The 27,897-nt window shown below is 45.9% G+C and overlaps 6 protein-coding genes across 6 annotated transcripts; 3 read left to right on the top strand and 3 right to left on the bottom strand.

The window, feature by feature from the left end:
• The first annotated feature begins 67 nt into the window (after nt 1-67).
• Nucleotides 68-9,700, top strand: LOC6594618 (E3 SUMO-protein ligase RanBP2). Its single transcript, XM_002019805.2, has 6 exons — nt 68-311; nt 653-3,770; nt 4,248-7,429; nt 7,495-8,338; nt 8,401-9,204; nt 9,275-9,700. Exons 1-6 carry the CDS (start codon nt 240-242, stop codon nt 9,619-9,621), a joined length of 8,367 nt encoding a protein of 2,788 aa, XP_002019841.2. The 5' UTR covers nt 68-239; the 3' UTR covers nt 9,622-9,700.
• On the bottom strand, nt 9,636-11,036 carry LOC6594617 (transcription factor Ouib). The gene is made up of 4 exons (XM_002019804.2): nt 10,887-11,036; nt 10,144-10,823; nt 9,958-10,086; nt 9,636-9,883 (listed from the first exon to the last, which is right to left on the bottom strand). Exons 1-4 carry the CDS (start codon nt 10,998-11,000, stop codon nt 9,757-9,759), a joined length of 1,050 nt encoding a protein of 349 aa, XP_002019840.1. The 5' UTR covers nt 11,001-11,036; the 3' UTR covers nt 9,636-9,756.
• Nucleotides 11,037-11,315: 279 nt separating this feature from the next.
• Nucleotides 11,316-12,691, bottom strand: LOC6594616 (transcription factor Ouib). The gene is made up of 4 exons (XM_002019803.2): nt 12,516-12,691; nt 11,760-12,454; nt 11,574-11,693; nt 11,316-11,507 (listed from the first exon to the last, which is right to left on the bottom strand). Exons 1-4 carry the CDS (start codon nt 12,630-12,632, stop codon nt 11,345-11,347), a joined length of 1,095 nt encoding a protein of 364 aa, XP_002019839.1. The 5' UTR covers nt 12,633-12,691; the 3' UTR covers nt 11,316-11,344.
• A 129-nt stretch (nt 12,692-12,820) lies between these two features.
• LOC6594614 (protein odd-skipped-related 1) lies at nt 12,821-13,912 on the top strand. Its single transcript, XM_026994487.1, has 4 exons — nt 12,821-12,984; nt 13,039-13,428; nt 13,485-13,601; nt 13,658-13,912. Exons 2-4 carry the CDS (start codon nt 13,412-13,414, stop codon nt 13,794-13,796), a joined length of 273 nt encoding a protein of 90 aa, XP_026850288.1. The 5' UTR covers nt 12,821-12,984; nt 13,039-13,411; the 3' UTR covers nt 13,797-13,912.
• A 1,249-nt stretch (nt 13,913-15,161) lies between these two features.
• Nucleotides 15,162-16,568, bottom strand: LOC6594613 (HIG1 domain family member 1A, mitochondrial). The gene is made up of 3 exons (XM_002019800.2): nt 16,467-16,568; nt 15,776-15,965; nt 15,162-15,594 (listed from the first exon to the last, which is right to left on the bottom strand). The coding sequence occupies exons 1-3, from the start codon at nt 16,555-16,557 to the stop codon at nt 15,573-15,575; spliced, it is 303 nt and encodes a 100-aa protein (XP_002019836.1). The 5' UTR covers nt 16,558-16,568; the 3' UTR covers nt 15,162-15,572.
• Nucleotides 16,569-17,150: 582 nt separating this feature from the next.
• LOC6594612 (dihydrolipoyllysine-residue succinyltransferase component of 2-oxoglutarate dehydrogenase complex, mitochondrial) lies at nt 17,151-19,929 on the top strand. The gene is made up of 7 exons (XM_026994445.1): nt 17,151-17,363; nt 17,696-17,802; nt 17,872-17,973; nt 18,147-18,707; nt 18,767-18,911; nt 19,113-19,418; nt 19,478-19,929. Exons 1-7 carry the CDS (start codon nt 17,280-17,282, stop codon nt 19,610-19,612), a joined length of 1,440 nt encoding a protein of 479 aa, XP_026850246.1. The 5' UTR covers nt 17,151-17,279; the 3' UTR covers nt 19,613-19,929.
• Nucleotides 19,930-27,897: the final 7,968 nt, after the last annotated feature.

The raw sequence follows: 27,897 nt of genomic DNA, 5'->3' as shown, positions 1-27,897 counted from the left end.
TCAAGCATTTTCTTTAAATATTAATTAAGTAATATATACGAGTTGATTTGAACAGCAAACCAGTGAAGCGTGTTAATCTTGGAATTGCCGAGCTAGAAGTGATCATATTTTCTGGTTTTGGCAAATTCCTGCTTGAGCAAACGTTGTTGAACCGAGCTAGTTAAAAGCAAAGCGCGAGACACATTTTAGCAAGACGTGAAAAGTTTGCCATTTGAAGGGAGATAACCAATACATAAGATATGTGGACCACTAGGAAGGAGGTGGACGAGCAAGTCCACAAAATACTTGGCAAATTGCCGCCCGGACAGTTGGTAATTATGCATTGGAATTTCTTTCTGCAAAAGTTGCGAAATAGTCGGCGCCGTGCCGCCATTGGCGCCATGTATGTGTAGAGATGTTTGAGTGTGTGCGTGCGGCGTCAATTCGGGGCGGCCCGGGGCCCGTGTATACCCACAAAGGGATGCATCTTTCAAATGAAAATTGCGCGCTTTTCTATCACATGTCATTGTGCACAGAGATTGCACAGATATAATATTAATTTCCCAAAGAGCTTCTGCAATGTTTGGCCCCGTATGATTGATGCCTTTGAAAAGTTAGGTTAGGCGACATTTGTCTAACTCTTTTTTATTTTTTTTATTTCGCACACTTTTAGCGCGATGTCAAGGGTATGGCGGTGGCCCGTATGTACTATAAGATACAGGAATACCCGAAAGCTATTGAATACCTCAACAGCTATCTGAAGGTGAAGGAAGAGGCCAATGCCCACAAATTGATTGCCGCCTGCTACACGATGCGCAAGAATCCCGACCGGAAGCTGGCCCTGGAGCATTACCAGCGCTGCATCCAGCTGAATCCCAAGCAGATCGAAGTGATCAACGCTGCCTGCCAATTGCTGCTGGACGACAACAACAGCAGCAGCCTCTTCAGCGTCGAGTGCGCCAAGTTTTGGCTGGACATGGCCGGTGGCATACAATTGAATGAAAGCGAACTGATGTTCCAGTTGCGCGTTAAGATGAAACTTCACGAGAGCACCAATGGAGGAGGAGGCGGGGGCGATGGGGCGCTGCGCGACAACTCTGAGATAAACGCGCTCGAGGACATCATGCTCAGGGAGCTGCATGCGCGGCCACACGACGTACAGGTAAAGGTGCGTCTCATGCGCTGCTATTTGGAGAAAAAGAAACTGGAGGAGGCCTTCAACTATGCCTTCAGGGTGGAGCTGGACGAGAAGACATTCCCCAGTCAGTGCTTGGATTGGTATGAAATCATCTGGACCACAGTCACCAAGCTGGAGCAGGGCAAGGACCTCAAGAAGTGGGGCCAGCGCTTCTGGCAGCTAGCGCTCCACATCCTCGACCGCCTCGTGCAACTCAGCCTGGAGTCGGGTAAGAGTATGCCCGAATGCAGCAACTATTTGTTCCGGCTCGACCAGTACTTGCACAAGTTCAACATGGAGAAGCCATCGTCCTCCTCCGATCCATTGCAACCAAAGATGCAGCAATCCTGCGTGGATCACTACTCGGGCCAGGTGCTGCTCCATGCGGTGGCGATCGTCTTCAAGCGGGAGCTCGTGAGCAACCACAACAAGTGGATAAAGAGCTTGAAGAGCGTGCTGCCACTCCTGCTGCTGGGCTACCAGTCGAAGCCGCTGCAGGATAACTTTTCCGAGCCCTGGATGAAGCACTGCGATGCCGATCAGAAGAAGCTCCTGCAACAGTGGCGCCTCCAGGGTGCCTTCCGTTGCGCCCAATTGGGAAGGACTCTGTTCGGCTGCCTCCAACCCGCCAAGTCGCATGAAATGGACCAGAAAGAGAACATTCCCTCAGGCCAAAACAATGGCTATCAGCCAATGATTGGATTGTTTGAGGACTCCGACAAGCTGCTGGCCTGCGCCCGCCTCCAGTGGCAGGACAAGAACTGGCGTCGCCAGCTCTTCCAGGTTCTCTTCTGCCAACCCGATCATAAACTGAAGGAGAACACCTCGCATCTCGTGCGCAACCCCAAGCTGGAGGAACCCCTTTGCGAATGGCCTGCGGAGGCGGACATCGAGTCCTACGAGCGGCAAGCCCTGCTCCTGAAGCCCCAGTCGCTGGCGCAACATGTGTACCTAGCCCTGGGCGCCAGCGAGACTCTTGGAAGTGCTCCACGAGTACTATTCTACGAGGGACTGCGCCACGATGTGACGCAAGACTTGAGCTTCTGCGGCCAGGAGTCGCTCTCGCAGTTGGATATTGATTTATTCCTCTATGCGACGGTCATCCAGACCCACAGCCGATTGGCCGGCCAGCGGGAGAGCTACGACAGATGCAATCTGGGGAATTTCAGTTCCTCGGCACGGCCCCACATGATGCCGTATGCCAATGTGATCAGCCAATTGGCCACGCCCGAGCAGAGCAGCTGGTGGGATCTGGTCCTGCGCTTGCACAAGAATCAAGTGCCCGAATGCAGCCGGGGCGAGCAACGAGCCCAGATCCAGATGGGGCTGGAGGCGGTACGCGGTGTCAATGGCGCCAAAGCGGACATCATCATACTCTTGAAGCTGGGGGCCATTCTCTGCTCGCGCGAGGATCGAGATGTACTCGAGCGTCGCATCGACACCCTGTACAAGCAGGCCTTTAACATGCTGCGTCGCGACCAGCACCACGGGGCAGCCGTAAATGAGCATTATGCGCGATTCTTCAAGCTCGCTTCGGCCGCCAGCTCTGCCACTTATGAGGAACGTCAGCGCCTGGCCGACGACGCCATCTTGTACTTCAGCTCGAAGATGTTCAAGACGCATCAGTATCAGCAGTTCATCGACGAGGTGCGCGGCTTGAACCTCCCAATGGCCGTCTACATGCAGGCCGAGGCGTATCGCAAGCTGGAGTCCTCCAGTCAAATCAACAGAGAGGCCAAAGCGCGCTATTGGGAGCGCCGCAGGGACTGCCTGCAGCAGGCACAGCAGTTGCTCCGTGGCCATACGAAGCATCCGCTGTGCGGGATGATCAGCGGCGAGCTAAGGCGCTGCGAAGACGATCGCTGCGAGACGAGCTACGATGTCTATGGCTCGCCGGATAATCACAACAATTCGTCCAGCTACGAGGATGCCGAGGACGCCGAGAATGGGGATTTCTATGCGACTGCTTCGCTCAGCCTCAACCGTTCTCGACGACATGGGGAACCGCCGGCTGCTGCGCTCCCGAGGGGTACACCAGTTCGGGGTACGCCAGGCGGCACTCCGGCCACAGCGGGCACACCGCTGGCCTTCAATGCGAAATTCAATCAGCTGGAGGATATGGTCAAGCAGACGAACAAGTCCCTGTGCCAGTTCAAGGACGATATGCATCAGGAGATGAAGAACCTCACCGAAAAGTTAACCGGTCTCGAGGATATGATCAAGAAAATTAAGATCACACACAGGGATACGCCCACCCGGGATGTGGACGCGGCCACGGCTCTCGGTCTCGATGATCTCTTCATCATTGAGGAGCTCGATGCACAGCAACAGCAGCAGCAGCAACAGCAGAACCAGGCGGCGGCTGCCGCAGCAGCAGCGGCACTGCAACATCAACAGGTGTTGGCTTCGAACTATGGAGTACCCAATCCCAATCCCGGGGGCTTTTTCAATGGCGTACCAGCCGTACCCTCGCCACAGGATCGAATCCTGCAGGGCACCTATGGTAGTCAATTGTTCAACCAGAATCAGCTATACAATTACTATGCGGCCCAGGCGCAGCAGTATATGCGCACTCCACCGGCACCTGGGTCGTTGCCGCCACTAAATATGTTTGGTAAGTTGTACAATTCTGCATTTTATCATCAGTTTTAGAGCATTCAATTGCAGAATAACAATCATTTCATATAAGTTCCTGAAAAAGCTATGACACTCTTAGAGCTGTCTGGTAGAAAACTCTTAAATCTGCGTTGCCGCTCCTCACAACCTTAAAAGCTGTCCGCTTTTACACTCGGTAATTTGTGTTTGAAGAGACACCTATAGCTGTCTGCAATAGAACTCTCAATCTTTGATCAGCCACTCTTAAGGTCTATGCTTTGAAACATGAAATCTCTCTCAGCTGTTCAAGCCGGCTCTCTCTCTGCTATGACACACTTAAAACTGTCGGCTATGCAACTCTTAGAGCTCTCTGCTATGAAAGTTGTTCCAAAAAATCGAATAAGTTGAAGTTTAACATCAAAATCAACAACCATTCCTGCCTGTACAAAAAAACCAGTATACATTTTTCTAAACATAATACAAATGTTCTATGCAGGCCCACAGAATCCTAACTTTGCTGGAATACCAGGTATATTCCCACCGGCACCTGCCGTGCCACCGCCAAGATCCTACCTGGAGCCCTCTGGAAACTTTGGACAAACGCCTTCCAGTCTGATTCAACAACAGGCCCCAGTCCAAGCAGCAGCAGTCGCAGCACTGCCACCAGCGGCAGCAGCAGCAGCTCCTCCACTTCTTCTGGCTGAACCTCCCAAGCCTCCAACGGCTGCAGTGCGTCAGCAACTTGTGTCTCCTGGAGGTAGATGCATCAGTCCATTGTCACCATTGTCTCCAGAGTATCCGGTGGTTACAGCCCCACCATCCGCTGTAGCCGCACCGGCCATTCCATCCCTGTTCAATCGCGCTCTGAACAACCAGCCCGTGGAGAAGGAGCCACCGGCCAATGTGGTCATCACCAGCTCCGATCCGCTGCCCAAGCCTGCCACAGTCGCTGGCGTCCAGCCGACGCTCAGTGTGACGATCCCGGCACAGCATATCAAGCCCAGTCTGGTGCAGAACACAGAACAGCAACCACAGCAACAGCCACAGCCAGCAACAACGTTCGGTGCTCTGCCAGCGACTGTCCTAACAGCTGCTGAGACACCATCATCCAGCGGAGTCTTCAATTTCAGGTTTGGCACCAGCCAGGCGGAGAGTCCGTTCTCCTTCAAGACGCTGGTGGCCAGGGCCGCGGCCGAAAAGCAAAAGGAGCAGGAAGCCGAAAAAGCCCAGACCCTACTCAACGAGAGTGCCAAGAGTACCACGAGTGAACCGAACAAGAGTGCGGGCGCCGCAGATGCCTCCCTGGAACAGGACTACGATCCGCGACCGGACTTCCAGCCGATCATAGAGTTACCCGATGAGATTGAAGTGCGCACCGGCGAGGAGGACGAGGAGGTCAAGTTCTGCTTCCGTGCAAAGCTCTTCCGCCTGGTGTCGCTAGAGTGGAAGGAGCGAGGCATTGGCAACATTAAGATCCTCAAGAACCCGGCCACCGGCGTCTCGCGCATCCTCATGCGACGCGAGCAGACGTACAAGGTCTGTGCCAATCACAAAATCAATCGCGATATTTCCTTGACCACACCCCAAGAGGACACGGAGCATAAGTCATTCATTTGGGCGGCCAACGACTTTGCCGATGAGGTAATGGTTCCCGAGATGTTCCTCGTGCGATTCAAGTCCCCTGACACGGCCAAAGAGTTCCACGATGCCTACACATTGGCCTGTCTGGAGGATAGCAAGGCAGCTGTAACCAAGGAAGTCACTGTCCCAGTCCCCGCAGTGCCCAAGGCAGCCCCAGCTGCAGCTGCAGCTGCAGTCAAAGATGTGACCAAGAGCTTTGTGACCAGCACACCAGCCACCAATTCATCGTTCGGCAAACCCTTCGAGCCGACAAACATGAAGCTCTCGGAATCGCTAGCCGCTCTGGCTGCTCCAGCCCCCGCCAACCCTATCTCGTCGACGGTAGTGGCCAAATCTCTGTTTGGAGGACAGCTGCCTGCAGATTTTGCTTCTACTGCTGTGGCATCGACTCCGACGGCAACCGCAGCAACGACAGTGCCGCCTTTTGCCAGCTTTAGCTTTGGCCAGAAGGGAGCAGGGCCAACGGCTTCGCCGTTCGGCAATCTGTCCTTTGGTAGCCTGTCGTTTGGCAGCGTCTCGGCCGTCAACAATAATGCAAACAGCAACAACAGCACGCTGTTTACCACGGCACTGATCAAGGACACCACCCTACAGGGAGAGCAGCAGCAGCAGCAGCAGCAGCAGCAGCAGGAGACCGAAGCCGATGCCGAAGCCGAGGATGAGTACGAGCCGACGGCACAGTTTGCCCCAGTGATCCCCTTGCCCGAACTGGTGAAGGAGATCACGGGAGAGGAGGACGAGGACGTGCTGTTCGAGCATCGGGCCAAGTTGTTGCGGTATTGCAAGGAAACGAGTGAGTGGAAGGAGCGCGGCCTGGGAGTCATGAAGATACTGCGCAACAAGCAGGATGCCAGCAAGGTGCGCCTCGTGATGCGTCGCGAGAAGGTGCACAAGACGTGCTGCAACCAGCGGCTGCTGCCAGAGACCACATTCAAGTATCTGGTCAAATCCACCACGGCCCTAACCTGGGCGGCCCAGGACTTTGCCGATCAGGAGCTGTCCGAAGCAACGCTGTGCATCCGATTCAAGAAACCCGAGACATGCAAGGAGTTCCTAGATGCGGTGCTAAAGGCACAAAAGGAAATTACATCCTCCTCCACCAGTAAGAAGGATCAGTTGGAAAAGAAGACTGTAGCAACAGCAACATCAGCAGCAGCAGCTCCCAGCAAAGGCTTTGGCGATGCCTTTAAGCCCAAGGCTGGCAGCTGGAGCTGCGAGGCCTGCTACACGAGCAATGGCCACGAGCAGCTGTATTGCCTGTCGTGCGAGGGTCCCAAAGATGCGACAGTGCCGCCCAAGCAGTCATCAGGCTTGGATCAATCGAATGCTCTCAATCTGACGACCAGCAGTGCGAGCAAGTTCTCATTTGGCTTTTCCCCCGCAACAGCAGCGGCAGCACCACAAGCACCAGCAGCTAACCTTTCTTCGGGCTTCAGTTTTGGAGCCAAGGCAACGGAGAAACCAGCAGCAGCAGCTGCTGCTCCAGTGGCAGCCTCATCATCAGCTCCTGCCAAATTGCCTGCCCCCGCATTGACGTCAGGATTTGGCGATGCATTCAAGCCCAAGGCTGGAAGCTGGTCCTGTGGAAGTTGCTATCTGAACAACACGGGAGATTCCCTCTACTGCAGTGCCTGTGAGGCGCCCAAGGATGACACAGTGCCCAAGAAGGAGAGCAACGCCCTAGGGTCGTCGGGTATCGTGTTGCCGGCAACCACAAAGTTTAATTTCGGCTTTGGAGCAGCTCCAGCTCCAGCTCCAGCTGCTGCAACACCAGCTGTACCGGATGGAGGAGTAGAGGCACCCAAGAGCGTCTTTGGATCTGCCAGCTTCAGTTTTGTGCCCAAAACGTCGGCGCCGGCAGCAAGTCCTGCGGCTACCCTGGGATCGGGCACCTTTAGCTTCACGATGCCAAAGCCCGCCCAGCAGCAGCCCAAGAATTCCGACGGGGGAGGCGATGATAACGCGGAGGACGATTACGAGCCGGAGGAGGAGGAGAACCAGGCGTATTTTGCGCCAGTAATCCCATTGCCGGATAAGGTAAGATAAGGCGATTAAGTGATGAATGTTTCCGACTAATACTAATCCAAATGTGTGCCTTTCAGGTCGATGTCAAGACTGGGGAGGAGGACGAGGAGGTGCTGTATGTGCAGCGGGCGAAGCTGTATCGCCTTACGGACGAGTGGCGGGAGCGTGGCGTGGGTAATGTGAAGATACTGCGCCACAAGCAGACGGCGAAGCTACGAGTGCTGATGCGACGCGAGTCGGTCTTCAAGGTGTGCCTCAACCACGCCCTCAACTCGAGTGTGGCCTACAAGCCCAAGGACGAGCGGTCCTGGCTGTTTGTCGTGAACGACTACAGCGAGGGCGAATCCGTCAACGAGCGGTTCACGTTACGCTTTAAGAACAAGGAGATTGCCGGTAACTTCTTGAAGGTCGTAAATAGCGCCTTGGATGGCACCGCCATGGCCATCGTTGAGGAGCAAAACACATCTGCGACTCCTTCAACTGGCGACAGCTCCTCCACATTGATTTCCCAGAAGTCCAAAGCCCTGGCCGATAAAATGCAACTGGACAGTGAATTCTTTACGGGATCGGACTGCACAGGCTGTGTGGGATGCGATCCAGACAAGTTTGTCTGGTCAAACCAGACCTCAACCACAACCACAACCGTTGTCGATGATGTGGACCCACCTCTGCCGATGCACTTGCCAGCCCTTAAGCTACCGCCTGCCGCAGAGCCCGCTGCTCAATCTCAGCCAGCAACTCCTCAGTTGGGAGACTCCATCTTTAGAGCCAGTTCCCTGGCGAGCGCCAACAGCGGCAGTTTTGGCGGCTTTGGCCAGGCAGTGTCTGCCAATTCCACGGCGGCTCCTGCTCATGTTGCGGCCAGCAAGCCAGAGGAGAAGAAATCAACGAATGCATTCGTTTTTGGCACCACAGCAACAGGTAAGTCTTGAAAACTATGTCCAGCACTACCTACAGATATGCATACGTGCAAATTTTCACAGAAAAACCAGTCTTCGGCCAGACTTCAAGCCTGTTTGGTGGCGCCAAACCTCAGCAGCAGTCGATCTTCAGCAACGCCCAGGGCAATGTTTTGGGTTCCATTTTTGGCAGCGGCGTTACAGAGCCCAAGGATCAGAGTGCCAAATCCATATTTGGAGGAGTCGGCGCCACTCCCGAGGCCCCGAAATCCATTTTCGGAGGAGCAGGCAAAGTGGAGCCTGTGGCGGCGGCGCCCAAGACTATTTTCGGAGGAACAAATACATCGGTGTTTGGCAGTGGATCGTCTGGCTATGTATTTGGTAGTGGTGTCGCCACGGCTGCTCCCGCTTTTGGCAAAAACGCCCAAAGCATCTCGTTTGGTGATCTGGGAAAGCAAGTCACACCCACAGCCCAAAATGCTGACAAAGAAACGGGAGAGAACACAGCTGATGCTGTGCCAAATACCACTTTCGCGGATCTGGCTGGTGCCGATGATTTTGCCAGCTTGTCCGCAAAGAGTCTGGGCACACCCATTGGCTTCAACAAGTCGTCCGGTAGCGGGGGCTTCTACAATCTCACGCACCAGAACGACTTTAAAAACTTCCAATCGCCGGCCCCGCTAAAGGGCGATGACCACAACACGTCGGGGGCGGATGGCGATGGGGACGCCACAAACGATGATAACTACGATCCCTACTATGAGCCAATAGTTAGTCTGCCCGATGAGATCGTTGTGAAGACGGGCGAGGAGGATGAGACTAAGCTGTTTGGCGAGCGTTCGCGGCTCTACCGCTTCGATACGCGTACAAAAGAATGGAAGGAGCGAGGTAGGTTTCGACACACTTGAACATACAACATTCTCGGATCAATAGTAAAATACTCCTCCTCTTTGTGCAGGAACGGGTGAGCTGAAGATCTTGGTGCATCCACAACTGCAGTCCTACCGCCTACTCATGCGTCAGGAGCAGGTGCCCAAGGTGTTGCTCAACATGAAGATCGGCGCCAGCTTGAAGATGAGCCATTTGAATGAACAGAAGAAGAGCTTTTCGTGGTGCGGCCTCAACTATGCCGCCGACGCGGAGGGCAAGACGACAACGGTGGGAGTTGTTGAGCAGTTGGCCTGCCGGTTCGGTAAGCAAGAAATAGCGGATCAGTTCTTGAAGATGGTCAACCAATGCATACAGCGTGCCAGCGAGGCAGCTGAGCACGATCAGGATCAGGAAACCTCCGAGACTGAGGATTAAACACTCACGTTATATAACAGAGTTTATAAGATAGTTATTTCGTAATATGTTAAATAAAATCATCATTTTCATTCATTAATGTAAGCAAATTTTGTTTGAGACATTCCACGTGCTCGTGATTTTTACTATAGCATTTTAGTTGGTATCCAAAATTTCGGGCTCGGTATTTGTTCTCTCTTCAGTCTTCTTTTTATGCGTTTTCGAACGAAAATGAGTTCTCAGGTTGGACATTCGATAGAAGGCCACATCGCAGATCTCGCAGCTATTGGAAATGGGATGCAATAACATGAGGATTAACTATATATTTGGGTGCCAGTAGAAGTTGGATTGCCTTACCGAAATGGACGATCGCCAGAGTGCACGACTTCGTGCTTCCTCAAGTTGCTCATGCTGTTGCACCTATGATTGCAAAAGTTGCAGGCATACGGCTTATCAGTTCTTTCTGTCTTGAGCCCCTCGTGAGTCCTGAATAGCAACAGAATCGTGAGGGTCTGTCTTTTTGGAAATTATTGAATGGATTACCTCTGATGGCGATAGCGTTTATTGCTGCACACAAAGCGTTCATCACAGTACTTGCAGGCGTACGGCGCCTCTCTTCTGTGCTTCACGCGGATGTGCATCTTCAACAGAAACTGGCTGTACTCCTTGTGGCTGCACTCCGGGCACTGAAACTTCCTTACACCCGTGTGGCGCACCAAATGCAGATTCAGATTTCCCTTGTCGTTAAAGTGCTTGCCGCATTGATCGCAAATATAGTTTTGATTAACCCGATTCTGGCGCTTTCTTCTCTTTCTCTCGGCCTCCATGGCGGCAGGGGGCTTCGCAATTACCTCAATTGACGGAACTGGTGCTGCAACTGGGGAATGCGCTGTGTCCACCGAGGGGCTGTCGCAAGAATTGTGTCGAGAGGAATGTTTACTGGGAATTTCCTTGTCTTGAGATCTGGTCGTAGCTTCGATTGTTATTCCAACCACGGGCTTGGCATCTGAAAGTTGATCTTCCTCTTCACGTTTTATATCATTCCCCAGGGGATCGTCTAGATCCCTTTTCAGGTCAACATCATCCGACGGAGCCACCTCGCTTCTGCCCAGCGTCAGCACATTGTGAGTCCTGATGCATCGCTCGCGGAACAGCATGGCGGTATTCAGATCCATTTGGCAGATCTGGCATATATTCCTGGGCATATCCAGCTGGTCAGTGATCTGCCAAAAGTAGAGGCTATAGGCAAAGCACGGCCAGAAAACAATCAGGAGAGACCCACTTACCCAGATGCCAGTCAGAAACGATATCTTCCTCACAATATCGTTGTCCCCTTCAAACAGATTTGTTGCATTTAGGCTGTACACTGTCTCGCCGCAGGTTCGACACCGCAGCGACATTTTGGGCGCCCAATTTACCCTCCAAGCAATAAAGTTTTATTCAATTTGTGTTTTTCAGATTTGTAAATATGCCCATTTTATGTGAATGCCTGTTGCATTGACCGCGTGGCATTGTGACTGGCAAGCGCGGGCGCCATAATTAAATAGGGAAAAGAGGATAAATACACAAAATTTAGCGCTATTTGCTCATGGCTTGTATATATGTGATGCTAATTATGTGAACATAGAAACATTAAATTTGTTTAGATGCCCATTAATGACCTGCCCGCTTACTATAATTGCGTTGTTTTTACGGCAAAGCAGAAGACTACCGAATTTGGCGCCAAAAAAAGTCGTAGATTGTTTTATTCATTAATAATAGATTCGGTGAAATCAAAATCAATTTCATTGTCTGTTTCTTCGTACTCGCAGGCATCATATATGCTCGCCCTAGTGCGATGGTACTTGGTCAAATAATGACCTCTCAGAAATATGGCCTCCTTGAACTCCTTGTCGCAAATTTCGCAGCTGCAAAAGAATAATTTTTAAGTCAGTTTTGATTAATTTCTATAGTTTTGTAAGTTAGAAACCCACTAATGTTTGCCGTTTCCTCCTCCTTTATGTAGCAATGCGTGCTTTGTCAGGCCCACTTTGCTCACAAATCGTTTGCTGCACAAATTGCACACGTATGGCAGATCGTTTGAATGGTACCTCCTGTGCGACCAGAAAAAGGATTATTGGAGTGGAAATAATCATATATGTATATAAGGGAGTGCTAACCGCTCATGCCGGCATCGACTGGGACTGTTGTTGAAGGCCATACCGCAGTATTTGCAGAGGAAAGGCTTCTCCCCCTTATGTTTGACGCGAACGTGCATTTTAAGCTGGCGAGAAGTGTAGAAGTACGAGCCGCATTCATCGCAAGCAAATTGTTTTTCCGAGTGTCGGAGTTTGTGATCTTTCATGTTACTCAGGTCGTTGAAGGCCCACCCGCATTGGTCACACACATATTTCTTCTCCGGACAAGGAATTCTTTTTCTTCTTTTCTTTTTTGGTGGGCCAGGTTTATCCCGCAAGTCTGCTTCTGCTTTTAATTCTGTAATAGTGTTCCTTGAGTGGCTTTGTGTTTCAGAATGTGGTGAAGTCGTGGTTGCTACTGGCATGCGGTAGCGCTTAACTACTACACGAGGGTAATCGCTTCTTGGATTCGGGACAATTTTCTTTACTTCTTTGGCATCCGATGCACATAACACTTGTGATTTCTTGTCCTCCGCCCCGGAGGGATCAGTGGGCAGCACATGTTCATCCAGTGGGTCCTGGGCGCCCCACTTCCTCTCGGCATCGCGTGCTCTTGCTGTCTTCATATACAGACGCCTCTGCGTTCTTAGGCAACGATCCCGGAAAACTACGGCCTGGTTCAGGTCCAGCAAACAGCAGGAACAAATATGCATTGGTAAATTTTCACTGAACATCAACTGCAAGTTTAAATTGAGTTTTTTTTTGGTTTTTAAAAGTAGCTCTCGTCTCGTGTCTTACCGCGAGGCCAGTGAGTTGCTTGATTCTCAGAAGTATTTCCGAGTTTTCCTTGTCGAAGATGTTCTTCGGATCGGAAATAAATATCTGCTCGCCACACACTCTGCATTCCCAATCCATTTTAGTAATTTTTTCAGTTTTTAGACTTTCCTTTTGCAAACAAATTGCTTTCCATGACCACTGTGTACACACAAAATTCGTTGAATAACAAAAAAGAAACAGCTGGGCGGCTTTCTTCTTATTCTCTGCTTGTTGATTTGCCATTCAACTGGAAGTTGAACAACTCTGAATACCAACAATTTGTTTCCAAATTATATGTGGACACACCATGCTAAAATCTTTAGTTAGTATCGATTCTGCGGAACAGCTGATAAGCAATTAAATAAATTAAATTCAAATATGGCCGGGATCAAAAAGGATCACCAAAAGGACACCAGTGCCGCCAGGCACAGTGGAGCGTGAGGCGCTGATTGTAAGTAATGAAATGTTTCAATGGAATGGGCCTTGACTTGTATTTTCGTTCCAGCAACGTGCCATCAAATGGAGCATTTCTTTGCAGGGACACTCGGTCTTGCACAAGCTCATTGGCTACCTTGAGTGTCTCGGGTAGCACGAGCGCGGCTCCTGCTATTCCGTCGCAGATCACGAGCCGGGCTCCCTCAAGTGCTGCTGCTAATCTCTTCGAGATAGAGACATTACAGATCGACGATGAGCAGAACCAATCGCGAAGGTAATGAGAAGGGATCGCAGAGCCCGCAGAAAGTCAGTAGATTTTTGGAATCCCAACGACAAACCCCCGATATTTTCGATTTGCAAAATGGCACCCGTGCTCACCGGGCACCACCGGGCCTTCATGCCCCTCGCGGCTTCATCCCGGGACAACTCGATCCCGCGCGCAAATGCTCCTACACGAGAGGTAAGTAGGTCCTACATTGGTTATCATCTTGTATAAAGTACTTCCCTTGCACACAGGATTCACATGGATGACAGCCAGCGTCCATTCCGCAGCGAATATTGCAGCAAGTCTATCGTGACCAGGGCAGACTGCAGGTCCCATCAAATACAACACACCTTGAGCCGCGAGCACAGGTAGCAGCCGAACTTCAATGCTTAAATGAAGGTTTATCAGTAATCCCATCTTTCAGCTGCCACATCTGCAGGTTAAGATTTAAGCTAAGGAAGCATTTTATGGCCCATCTGAAATCAGGGGCCCACAAAACCCTGGAAGCACGAGACAAAGGCCCACTTTCCGTTGAATCAGAGTATTTCCCAAGGAGCCTATAACGCCGCCTTCTGTTCCATGGGAAGGACATTTTGCGATCAGAAGAATGCGGTATCCAATGCCAAGATGTTGAAGGCCCTTGGTGATTCATCAGGCATATGATTTTATATATGTACATATACTACATATGTTATATGTATAACCAAAACGAGGGGGAACGTTGTGAGTTGCTGCGGACACCGCAACTCTACAGTTATACCCGATACTAAGTCAGTATGGCTTTCCTCCGGCAGACGCCGCTAATATTTAACGACACGACAAAGAGTGCGTGCGAGAGAGACAGAAAATCAGTCTGAGCGTGACGTCGGGCGCTGCGTAGCCACTGCAAATTGATTTGTTCCTTTTGGCTACAAAAATTATCTGATCTGATCCAGATTCAGCAATCTGATAGATATGATCATTATCTATGATTCTGCGTTTTTAGTTTTCTCGAATCTGCAATATTGTGGATGCAACAGATTTTCGTCCTTTGTGTGGGCGGAAGGGGGTGGGGCGAAATTTTGAGATACACGTTTTATAGTGAGATCTAAGAGAAGTGCGGATTCCAAATTTCGTTACTCTAGCGTTAATAGTCTTTGAGATTTGTGAATATCCCCAGATTTGCATCCTTTGCGGGGGCGGAAGGGGGTGTGGCGAAATTTTGAAACAAACTCGTCTCGGTCTGATATATTAGGAGTGTGGATACCAAATTTGGTTGCTCTAGCTTTTATAGTCTCTGAGATCTAGGCGCTAATGTTTTACTCTAAGCAAAGCCGCCTATGCTACCTGTGTGTTAGAGAGAGACAGGGCGAGAAAAAATGAAATTGTTTTCTTGATGCTGGCTATAATAGTAATACGATCCAATTCAGATTCTGCAGTCTAAAAGATATGGTCATTTTCTACGATTCTGCGTTTTTTGTTTTCTCGTATCTTTAAAATTGTGGATGCCACAGATTTTCGCCCTTTGTGGGGGCGGAAGTGGGCGGGGCAAAGTTTTGAAATATTTTTGTAGCAGTGACATATCACAGAAGTCTGGATCCAAAACATCGTTGCTCTAGCTCTTATAGTCTTTGAGCATTAGGCGCTGAAGGGGACGGACAGACGGACAGACGGACGGACGGACAGACAGACAGGGCTCAATCGACTCGGCTATTGATGCTGATCAAGAATATATATACTTTATAGGGTCGGAAACGATTCCTTCTGGACGTTACACACATCCACTTTTACCACAAATCTAATATACCCCAATACTCATTTTGAGTATCGGGTATAAAAAAAACTAAGCACTCGTGTGGAGATCTCGGCATTTCATCGCGGACTTTGCCCTTGTGAAAATTTTCCATGAAGTCAGCAGCGTACACGTGCCCGAAATGAGGGGCTTTTACTTTTGCATACATTCTAGTTTGTTTTGTTTATTTAATCATATTATATCATGCGAGAGGTAATCATAATTTTCTTTTGTCTGCCGTCTGAGGAGACTGTTCGACTGTTGTACAATTAAACAAACATTATCACAATCTTACGCAGGTATACAAGACATTTAGCTAGTTTAAATTTATCGGGGCAACGTGCACTAGCAGAGACTGGAGAGTACTGGCTAGTGCGAGCACCCGTCTCCCGATGGAGAGCGTCATCGTCAATCGGTGTAGGTCTTATGATGATGCAATAAATATATGTAGTTACAGTTCGCTTAGGTGTAGGATAAGGTGTTGGCCAACGAGTTTCCCAAAGTTGTTCGAAGGGGGTTTTCTTGGTTTTTTATGTGTTTTAAGTGGCCGCACAATCAGAAATGAGCTTTAGTTAGTCAGTGGCTTGGAACTAAAATGAGAAATCAAAATTGGGGGAAGGGTGAGTAACATAAAACGGTGGGTTGATGAGAAATAAGTATTCAGCGACACACTGCGAATTGTGTGTGGGGTTTGTGTGCCAGCGACTTATATACAAAAGACAACAACTATAACTACAGCTACGATTAACTAAGTGGGATGGCTGGCATTACTTTTCCTTGGGCTCCTTATCGAACAGGTACTCCTTGGCCATTGTGTATGCCAGTCCCGCTGTTAGACAGCCCACGACGGTACCCTGGGCCGCCACACGGAGCTGCATCAGGAACACGCTGGTGCTCATAGTCCCACGGTGCTTGTACTTGTAGGCACCAATCAGTCCTGCCGCCACGAATCCAGCAATGCCTGTGGGCGAGTGATTAAAACGGTGTTTTCGATTAACTTTTGTTTCATTGCATTGTTGTTGCTACCCGCTGTCCACTACCCACTAGAGTCTAGCGACTAGACGTTAGCGTCTGCTGATAAATGCCAGACGGCTGTGCACACACACACACATACGCAGATGTGAATTCTAGCACGCGCCAAGGTTCACGATGGCAACGTCACGGATGTGCTAATACCATTTCCCGTTGTCTCTTTCTGCTGTATTCCCGAAATTACTGCACAACTAATAATTGTTGCATCATGCCCTTTCCAGACGGACCGCGGTAAATTAACCGTTATGTCACTACCTATCGTTGGATCTGCCCACTGCTGCTGCTGCGGCTGCTAACCTCAACGCACAAATTACATGGCCAAGGTCAAGACTCATCTATCTTCGGTGCACGCATTATATTTTTATCAGTTTGCAGCAAAAGTTTCCACCTGACGTCACGGATGACGATACCGTGCGCTCGGTTTACTCACCGACTAGCATAAACGGCGATTCCTTGGCCTTCCTGGCTAGTTTGTTGGATTGTTCAGCATCGTCCTCAACAAAAAAGGATTTGGAGCTCATTTTGAACGCAGGTATTTATTCAGGTTTTTAATCAAACACAAAATTCGAAGGGATATAGATTCGTCTGGCCAGTGATGACAATCACACCTAATCACACCTTTGCTTTCGATTATTTAGGGTTGCATTTGAAAATCATCCGCTAATTATAGCCGAAAAACTCTGTTTGTGGCTACAAATTGTGGCTCGAAAAAATTAACTGATTTACTATTGAAAACGGCTTTTTATACAGCAAAACGAATCTTAATTGCAAAAGGAAAAAAATAGACGACTTGTTGATGCATTATCACATAATATACACGGTTAACAGGGCATTTTAGATTTGTCCTTTTTATAAACAATTCAGATCTAGCTTTTTTTCAAAGTCGAAGACAATTTTCTCGACGCTGGGAATAGCGTTGTCAGCGAACTACAACCCGGTAAATAGTTTTAGCATATGTAATATTACATTTATTTAATTTAGTTGTTATAATTAACGCAACTCTTTAGGTTTAAGAAATTTCTGTTAAATACAGCTGTTTTTTTTAGCTTTATTTTATTAAAACTTATTGGCAACACTGGCTCCACATGACATAAGAAGCACTGGTACGGGACTGTCGAAGGGATCTGGCTATCAACGTTGCTTTGCCGTTAACCGCAGTTTCATTCAAGATTTTCTCGAAAAATTGACAAGTGTCCTCCACACACTCACATTTTCCCAGTAGAGACGAAGCGACGTCGCAGCGATGACGGGTATCATTTCCATAATAACGAGGCGGCTGCCAAACAGTGTCCAAACCATTGGCCTGCGCGCCGTGCGGAGTTCTGAAGTAAGTGTAGAGGGTGGCCGGGGGAGTTGCTGGCGATTCCTGACGGGGGGGCGTGGCTCCTGGTAGATGTGTATATGGAGACCGCATCATACTCGCCACCGCCGACGTCACTGCTGCCTGCTGGCCGGGCTAGTCAGCTCTCCCAATGCGATTATGTAATTGTGTGTGTGTGTGCGTGCGCCGCTGAAAAAATGGTAAAATGTTTGCCCAGCACGGCTGACACGGGCCCTGGCCCACAGCTGACACAAGCCGCACGGCACACGTGATCTGACTGACGTTCGCCGCAGTTGCTCCTGGTTGTGCAATCATTGATTTTTACTTTTCCTCCACAGCTGAAGCGCTGCCTGCGACAGTATTCCCGTCTTGTTGCCGTGTCTGTGGCCAGGCAGCAGCAACTCCTCAACCAAGATGCCAATCTACGCTGCCAGGAAGTCCCGCGGTGAGTGCAATCGCCGATACTCAATCCCGGAATGCGATGCTAACTGAAACTCATTTCATCACTGTCTAGGGCCATTACATGGCAGGGCTTCCACACCACCTCGCACCTGTGGCAAGAGCAGTCGGTGAAAGTGCCACCATTTGCCGACTCGATCGCCGAGGGCGACATCAAGTAAGTTGCTAGCAGGCTGTGTGCTAGGTCATTGACGTGGATCGAGCAACAGGTTACTTAGTCAGAGACCCACAGCTAAGCAGCTGGCCAGGGGACCTGTTGTTATGCCGCTGATGATAGCGTATCGCAAGATTAGCACTGCCAATGCCAACACAAGTTCTCACTCGCCACAGGTTCACATGCAAGGTGGGCGACTCTTTTGCCCAGGACGAGGCGGTTATGGAGATCGAAACCGACAAGACGACGGTGCCAGTGCCAGCTCCGTTTGCCGGCCAAATCACCGACATTCTGGTCAAGGACGGGGACACCGTCAAGCCTGGCCAGGAGCTGTTCAAGATGAAGCCGGGTGCGGCTCCTGCTAAGGCGGCGGGTGCAGCCGCACCAGCTCCCGCTCCAGCTGCCCCCAAGCCAGCTCCTGCTGCCGCCGCTCCTAAACCAGCTGCGCCAGCACCAGCTGCTGCCCGGCCGCCACCACCGCCACCAGCGGCTGCTCGTCCGCCACCACCACCACCAGCGGCTCGTCCGCCACCGGCTGCTCCTCGAGCTGCCGCTCCTCCGCCAGCTGCCCTCGCTCAGGTAAAGCTGCCGCCTGCAGATGGCACCCGCCAGATCCTAGGTACCCGCTCCGAGCAGCGCGTCAAGATGAACCGCATGCGCCAGAAGATTGCGGCTCGCTTGAAGGACGCCCAGAACACCACAGCAATGTTGACCACCTTCAACGAGATCGACATGAGGTAATGTACAACCGAAAGAGATGCTTGTGACGTGCCCGAATTAATTCTCTCCATTGCAGCTACGCCATGAACTTCCGGAAACAAAACCTGGACGCATTCGTCAAGAAGTATGGCATCAAGCTGGGCTTCATGTCCATCTTCTCCAAGGCCAGTGCCTATGCGCTCCAGGACCAGCCCGTGGTGAACGCTGTCATCGATGGCACGGTAAACACGCCCATGTCCACGCACACGCCCCTCGCTGCTTGCTTATCGGCCGTGACGTAGCCTTATCTCGGCCAACTTGTCACTTGTTTGTATGCTTTGTTTATGCAACTTCCCGTGGCACCGATAAGGAGACGACGTCAGGCCTGATGTAGCGCAATGTTTTCCCTTTCAATTGAATAATCCCTCTGCTCTGTGTTTCAGGACATGGTTTACCGCGATTATGTGGACATCTCGGTGGCCGTGGCCACACCCCGTGGACTGATGGTTCCCGTCATCCGGAATGTGGAGAGCATGAACTATGCCGACATTGAGATTACATTGGCCGGTCTGGCCGACAAGGCCAAGCGCGACGCCATCACCGTAGAGGACATGGACGGCGGCACCTTTACCATCAGCAATGGAGGAGTTTTCGGCTCCCTGATGGGCACGCCCATCATCAATCCACCTCAGAGTGCTATTCTCGGCATGCACGGCATCTTCGAGCGTCCCATCGCCGTCAAGGGAGAGGTAAGATTTGCATTTCCACTACTGATTGCCGATGGATTGCTAATGCATTTCAAAATCAGGTCAAAATTCGTCCCATGATGTATGTGGCGCTGACCTACGATCACCGGATCATCGATGGACGCGAGGCCGTTCTGTTCCTGCGCAAGATCAAGGCTGCCGTGGAGAATCCTGCAATCATCGTCGCCGGCTTGTAGAGAGAGAGAGAGAGTAGAGTGCAATATTGTCAAGTGCGTCCACGCTTATCCGTTGATATTAGTCGTCTCCGCAATACGAAGCTCCCTTTCGGTTATTTATTATCTTATTTTCGCCAAGGTCACAAAACGATTTCAAATTGCATTCGATATGCACCATCAGAATTAGTCGAAATAAAAAATGGAAAAAGTGGATTTGTTTTCTAAACACGCTGTTTGCCTATCCCTACACTCTTGCACTCGCACTTTGTTCCCAAACATTTGATGTTTATCCAAGATGCTGAAATGCAATAATGTAATAAAAAGCGATCACGAATATCGACCAACCTCAACAAAACAAACAATCTTTTGATTCGAAGATGATCCTTAACTTGATCTTTAACTTGGGTAGTGACTGGGGAAGGACTGTGACTCTGTTGTGGAATATGTTCTTTGGTTTATAATGTACTGTGAATACTGAGATTATAGAGCCCAGATGGTCCATGTGAGTCAAATAATACAAAACTTTGATTTGCTGTAGAAGAAAATTGGTGACAGCGCACCACGGTCGGTTGGACGGGAGGAGGGCTACGTTCCTGCCTAGGATCACGCGCAAGAGCCTTCTGCTGGTGTCGCATGATGGTGCAGTCATTGCATATCAAGGTCCAAACACCGTAGGAGTTAGTTAAAGAAAGCTCAATAGTATCTTTGGGAGAGAGTAGACTTGAGGCTGCCACCACGATGAAAGCCCCTTTAAGCCATGGAAAATATTGGTTTTTAATGATACAAGCATTGCCGATTATGTATGTAAGTATTTGTTATATAATTTTTGATAAAGGCATCCAATAAATGCAGCTACATGTATACATGTATTCCGGAATTCCAAACTAATTCTTTCCCATTGGGTTGGAATTCTTTGCATTGTTCTGTTGACCAGTGTTTCGCAAAGTTGATCCTCACATGGTATTCCGCTAATTGATTGCAGTAATAAATAGATATGAAATCAACATTATAACATTATAAAAATTATACCTCTAAAATTTCTTTATTTGATAAGAGGAGGACCTATTCCGAAAGCTGTAGACCATCGAATGCCACTTTCATCCATGATGGAATCCTTAAAGAATGAATCTGTGTTCCTAAAAAGTGTGTAAGAAAAGAAAAAAAAACTCTGAAACGAGGAGGACCTATTCCTAAACCTGTAGACCATTGGATGTCCCTTCCATCCATGATGGAATCCTTAAGGAACGAATCTGTGTGTTCCTAAAAAGTGTGTAAGAAAAGAAAAAAAAACTCTGATACGAGGAGGACCTATTCCTAAACCTGTAGATCATCGGATGTCCCTTCCATCCATGATGGAATCCTGAAAGAATGAATCTGTGTGTTCCTAAAAAGTGTGCAAAAAAAGAAAGAAAAACTCTGAAACGAGGATGACCTATTCCGAAACCTGTAGACCATCGGATGTCCCTTCCATCCTTGATGCAATCCTTAAGAATCGAATCTGTGTGTTCCTAAAAAGTGTGCAAAAAAAGAAAGAAAAACTCTGTTTTTTTTGTTGGTTTTGTTTTGTTATTTGAGCAAATTGGCTTGTACAATTTTATTGATTTTTGTTTTTGTTTGTAGTATTTTTCACTAATTTTAAGAGTATTTCTAATGGTTACAATGTTGAGTGTTTTGTTTCGTGTTTGATTTCAAATAATATTTCATACAAAGTAATTAATTTTCTTTTGTTTTTTGAGGAGTGTGTGTTGGGGTCACATAAATTATTCGAATGATACAATTTACTTAAAGAGAAACAATATATGGTATATGCAGTTTTGTCATAGATCTTTCAAAGATGGGGATTAACACAGTTTTTGATTTTGGTTTGACTTTGCTTTTGCTTTTGTTTTGTTATAGTGTCTTCTAGATGCTTTTGCTTATCACAATTTATGGGGGGTGTCGAAAGAACTGAAATCGTATCTGAATCGGAATCTCTACGAAGATAATGATAGTAGGGAGAATATCGAAATAAATAATATATATAAAATAGGTCACTATACGTGAGTGTGTGTGCTTGCGTGCGATTTGGGTGTGTGTTTGTGTGCATGAATGTTTACATAAAAATCATATAAAAAATGCAACAATCGTTTCGTCTAAAACAAGAATTGACATTTTAGGCAAAAGGATTGGCATTATCTACATTTAGTTTTTGTTTTTTTTTGTTTTTTGGGGCCCTTTTCGATGCTTAATTTTTTAGCTTAACTAAGGGGATACAGAGTGTAGTTACATTTGTACGATTCACGCTTAATTATTTAGATATCTGATTGGTGATTTCTGCTTTTTTTTTGGGGTCTAGATAGGCCTAGCTTCGTGCGTTACTGAATCAAATTTCTGATCATTTTTTTGTTTCAGCTGACCAAAGGGTATACATTTTGGGGGGGAGGAGTGTGGGGGTCTGTGGTGGGTCATGGGTCAGTCAGTCCTGCACTTGGGTTCCTTGCAAGTGCAGCACTCTTAGGACTAAGCAATTACACTAGGTATCCCCACCTTGTGTCCGAAATGTGTTCTTCCTTTTTTTTTTTTTTCTATCTCTCTGTTTGTGCACTGTATCTATCTCTATCTCTCTTTTTGTCTCTCTCTCTAATTATTCTCTATGTATATCTCCTCTAACTGTCTCTCTCTATCTTTCTAAGATCTCGTATAGATCGTGGGTCGGAAATGGGGGGGTTTTATATGCCTTTCAATAGAACTATTGTACAAGATTCCATTTGCTACTCTTCGTGGTTGCTACTCGCGTCTGCTGCGCGTCTCAATGATGTTGCAAATTTCCAAATTGCCCGAAACGTGCATTTTCCTAGCCAAAAAAATTTGGAAGATTTGCTTCCGATTTTCCTGTTCCCCTGCTGCTGGTTTTCTAGGTTTTCTGGTCTCCGGATGATGATGGTTTCATAACTAAATTTCTGGGCTGGATTGTCGCCGTGTTGTGTCTGAAGGGGGTCGGGAGGCGGGAGGGGTCTGCTGCTTCTAAATGTTCGGTTTTGGCCTCGGCTTGGATGTTGTTTTAGTTGGTGTTTTTGCTGCTGCTGTTAGTACAAGTCGGAAATGTGTAATTTCATAAGACGGTTTTTGCATTTTCTTGTTGCTTTGCTGCCAAGTCTCTAGGTGGTGTTGTTGCTGGTGGTGTGTGTCGTCATCGTGTGGCGATTGACTGGGGTGGTGTGGTGCGGTGTGGTGTGGGGCGGGTTCTGGTGGGGTGGTGGCGTTGGCTGCCGCTTGGCCTGGCAACTTTCGCCATGAATTTATAAATCAAAATGCTCTGCTCTGCCTTGCTGCTGTCTAGTGGCCATTGAGTGCTGATGCTGCTGTAGTTGGGGCTGTATACTATACTGTATCTGGGAAAGGGATTGTCAGGATTGGTGTCTCTCTTCAGGGTCTGCTCTTGGGCTGGTGCTGGTACTGGTGCTCCCCTGCCCCAGCCATATTTTATTTATTGATGGCAATTATGCCTCGACCTCGACTATTGCCAGTAGTTTATATAAATTTGGAGTTTTGTTTGATGTGCTTTCAACTGCATGATGCTCTGATGCTGATGCTGCTGGTGGAGTTCTGAATGTATAGACGATGATGGTTCGAACTTTTGCCAAAGAAACCTCTCGCCTGACCACAATTTGAAAGGTCTGAACGGTAGCTGGGGCTGTGTCTGGAGTTTGAGGGAGGAGGAGGGAGGCGGGTTTTTGCGTGTGACACTCGTCTCGAAAATATTACTTAAAGTTCTGCTGGGTGCTGGCTGATGCCTTCATTTTGTTTGCGTTTCTGATTCTGATTTTGATTTCGAATTGAATTTGGGTTAAGTTGTAGTTCTCATAGTTTTCATAGTATTCATCTTTGTATTTATTTTGTGTGGCGGCCTTCGAGCGAAAGTAATGCTCTTGAAGCCTCTCTCCAGGGAGGCCATCAAAGTGGTCCATCTTGGGCCTTCTGTGGCGGTGTGTGCTTGTGCTTTGGGTTTTATAGTTTATGAATTTTGTTTATGCCTTCAACCCCTTCATTTTCTGCTTCTTGTTCTATGCAAAAAGTTCTTTGAAATCGCGTGTTCTTTGTCTCTGGGTCTGGATTTTGCTACTGATTCGGATTCGGATACCGATTCTGGTTCTGGTTTGTTTTTGTGCGGAGAGAGCTGGGAATTGTTTTGTTTCGCTGTGATTTATCTGCCGCCCTGCCTCTCGACTCGACTCGCCCTCGGCCGCCATTTGTAAGATTTTGGGCCAGAAAAGTTGCCAGCATTTTGTGGCGGCCTCGGCCTCGGCCTCCCTGGGTGTCCTCCCCGTCGCTCGCGTCTTCTGCCTGCCACAGCGCGCGGGCTCCTTTTTGCTCCTGACATTTGTCGCATTAAAACTTCCGCAATTTCTTGTAATTTATAATCCTGTCTTGTTGGAATTTTGCTGGAATTTCTTTCTTTCTTCTTTTTTTTCGGTTTTCGTTTTCGTTTTTGGTTTTGTTTTTGTTTCAGAACTGTCCGCGGTAGTACTTAATCATCATAATGTGGCCATAATTATGCACCGAAGGATTCTTCGTGAATTTCGGGACTTTTGTTTTCTTTTGTGGCAATTTTTGTATATTTTTTTGGCAATTTTGAATTTGATTTCGTTGTTGTTTTTGGCTGGTTTCGGTTTCGGTTTTGGTTTTGAATTTCATTTGGTTTTGTTTTGGTTTTCTTTTGGTTCAGCCATCAGCATCGATGTGTAATATTTTTCTTTTGTTCTTTCGGCTTTTCTTTTTGGGTATTTTTGTGGATTTAGATGATTTCTTTTGAGTTCTTTAAGGTTATTTTGAGCTAAAAATCGGTTTACCTGTTGTTCTAGGGTTTTTTTTTTTTTTTTTTTTGTAGAAAGCATTAAATTTAAGCTGGATTTTTTTTAAATTTGTGGCCGGTCAGTGGTGGAATTTTGTTGGAATTTCGTTGGAATTTTGATGTGTGGTTTTTCAGATTTTGATGATTGCCAGAGAGAGCCGAAAGTTGTAAATTTGAATTTTGGATTTCTAGGTTTTCAGTTTCTAAAATAAAATAATTTAGATAAAGAAATGTTAATACGAATGTCGAGACAATTGAACTTCTTCGGGCTTCTTCTAAAAAATATTTTGAATTTTGATATTTTCTTTTAGACTTGGATATTTTCTTTTTTGAATTTGGATATTTCTTTTCTTTTAAAAACTATTTTTAAACCTTTTACTCTTCGGAATTTGGATATTTATTTTCTTTTAAATACTATCTTTCAATATTTTACTTTATGAAAATTGGATATTTTGGATTTTTCCTGCTTCTAAATACTATTTTTGAATTTTGTACTCTTCGGAACTAGGATATTTCTTTTCTTTTAAATACTATTTTTAAATATTTTACTCTTCGGGTATTTTCTTTTGGATTTGGATATTTTCTTTTTTGAATTTGGATTTTTTTTTAATTTTTTTACTCTTTGGAATTTGGATATTTTTTTTTTTTTTACTATCTTTCAATATTATATTCATTGAAAATTGGATATTTTGGATATTTCCTGCTTCTAACAGTATTTTTTAATTTTTTACTCTTCGGAATTTGGATATTTTCTTTTTTTGGCTTGGATAATTCTTTTTTCGATTAGACATGAAAGATTGAATATTGTTAACTATTTGATATCGTATTTGATATTTCTTTTGTGATTCGTATCTTAGCTTTTGAATTTCTTGAATTGCAGCAAATAAATAATATAATTTGAGTGAGAATTGTTCTATCATAATGAATTTCCTAGAATTTCATAAGAATTTCTTACCGGACTTTGGTTCAGAAAGCATCAAATTTGTTAAATACTTTTGTAATATTTGAAACGAAGTTTTGGAATTTAAAGTTGGATAAAAGTTTTTCCAATAAAATAAATGACTCTGAAAGTCTAAATTTACTTTTGATTCTCTTTTTGGATGTTTTTATATGTTTTTTGTTTGCAATTGGATCTTAAAAAGTGTTTGAAGGATGATTTTGATGATGTATTTGTGATTTAGTTATAATAGTATTTTTAAAATTGGATTCTTTTGTCTTTTGTGGTCTTTTTGGTTATTTTGTGTTTGAAATAAAATTGTATTGAGTTATTTGGTATTTTGAAAAATTTTCGATACAAGGAATTTGTTAAAAATGAATTTAAACCCTTTTGTTTCAAGGAATTGGTTAAAAATTATTTAAACTCTTTTGAAGCCAAATAACGAATGTTTTGAAATGTAACCATAAATAATAATTTAAGTTTTAAAAATGTTGTAGATGTTTTAGATCAAGAAAATATTTCAGAAGATCTTAGTATGTTTCAAATAAGGAGATAGGTTATTGTCTTGAAGGTTAATTTAGCGTGTTTCGAATTTGAAAATTCTTTCGTAATGGAACTTGCTAAAGGTTTATCCCAGCGATGTCTAATTTGGAATTTCAACATTACCTTTGGAGAGATTCTTTTGCTAAAGTTTTATCAGCTTGAATTTGATAGTGTCTTTTAGAGCTTTGCTTTGTTCTGGTGGGAATTTGAATGGAAAACTTTTAAGTAAAGTCTAATTTAGAATTGCATTCGAATTTGCTATACTTTTCACAATTTGGTTTTCTCATGATGAACGAAAGTATAATCTAATTTCAAATCTATTCATTTAAGTCTTATCGAGAATTTGGAGGGAGTTTTTTTTCAGGACACAGTCTTTAAATTGTTGATTTTGGATTTAGTTTATTTTGATTTTGGATTTTGTTTATTTTGATGTTTGATTTTGATTTAAAATTGATCCTAATTTTGATTTTCTTTCATAAGGTTTTTGTTTTATTTTTGATTTGTATTTCATGTGTATTTGTTGTTGATTTGCTTTTTGTTGCTCAGAATTTATCGAACTAAATTTTATATTTTATGTTCTTGTTCTTAAGGGAAATTCTTATTTTCTTTTTGATTAATTTTGCTTCTGGTTTAACTTTCTATTGTGTTCTACAAGTCTGAAGTGGGTCTAACATATTAAATATATTTTTAAACTGCGAAAGAGATATCTAATTAAATTTTCTGATCATTTTTCAAAGTGTATTTCAAGAATATTTATTCTGATTTGGAATTGAGTGCCTTTCTATCGTTTTGAAGTCTGAATTTGGTTTTGGAATTTTTGTTTGAAGTGTACGATTTTCGGTTTGAATTTTCAAGAATTGTAAACCTTTGAATTGGGATTTATAATCGATTGAAATTGTCTTTGAATTTTGTTCGATAATTTCTCAAGTGGATTTTTGAATTTAAGGAACTTAAATCTTTGGATTTGGTATCGATTGAAGATGAGTTTGGAATTGTGTGAATATTTTTTTTGATATCTTTTCAAATAGATTTTTGAATTTAAATCGATTCAAATTGTCTTGGGTTTGTTTTGGATTTTGTTGAATAATTTCTCAAGTGGATTTTTGATTTTTGAAGTATTTAAATCCTTGGATTTGAGATTTGGCATTGATTGAAATTGTCTTTGGTGTGTTTTGGATTCTGTTGGATAATTTCTCAAGTGGATTTTTGAATTTTGAAGTATTTGAAACCTTGGATTTGAGATTTGGTATCGAATGAAATTGTCTTTGGATTGTTTTAGATTTTGTAGGATAACTCATCAAGTGGATTCTTGAATTTAAGGAATTAAAATCCTTGAATTTGGGATTTGGAATTGATTGAAATGGCTTTAGAATTTTGTTGGATAATTTCTCAAGTGGATTCTTGATAATCTTTCTGATTTTGAATTTGTTGGAAGATGTTTTTCGTTTAAAACTGATTGGTTTGTCTTTTCTTTCTGATTTGGATCTCTAAAGTATAAAGAATTGAGGCTTTTGAATTTGGTTATGATTTTGAATGTAGTTTTTGAGGAAAGAGAACTTTGATTTGAATAATTATGATTTTCCTTTGTAATAGATAATCTTCGTAGATGGTGGATTGTGTTTTGTGGGCAGTTTTTGTGTTGCCATTGAATATTTTCGCTAGCCTAATCGTTTAGTTGTTGACTTTTGCATATGCTGCCTGCCTAAAACTTTCTTTTGTGTCAAATCTGGGGTCCTGTGTCAATGGCCAAGAGACATTTTGGGTTGGTGACTGGGTGCTTGGGTTGGGGGCTTAAAGATGGTTGGTTCTTTAACTTCTATAGGGTTTTGGTAGTGGATTCGATTGTGCTGTGCAAATTTCCATCAACATTTCTTGCGCATTAAATATTTCTTTGGAATTTTCATAAAACTTTTTTCGATTAAAAAATGCCGCAAACGCCTTTTGCTTTTCTTGATGAAAATATCAACGAAATATTGAAAGCGCCAAGAAATGTGT

This window comes from Drosophila persimilis, unplaced genomic scaffold (genome assembly GCF_003286085.1).
Source record: "Drosophila persimilis strain 14011-0111.01,24,50 unplaced genomic scaffold, DperRS2 tig00003933-arrow-pilon, whole genome shotgun sequence".
Taxonomy (NCBI): domain Eukaryota; kingdom Metazoa; phylum Arthropoda; class Insecta; order Diptera; family Drosophilidae; genus Drosophila; species Drosophila persimilis.
The sequence above is the reverse complement of the archived record's forward strand: the minus strand, read 5'-3'. Positions and strand labels throughout refer to the sequence as shown.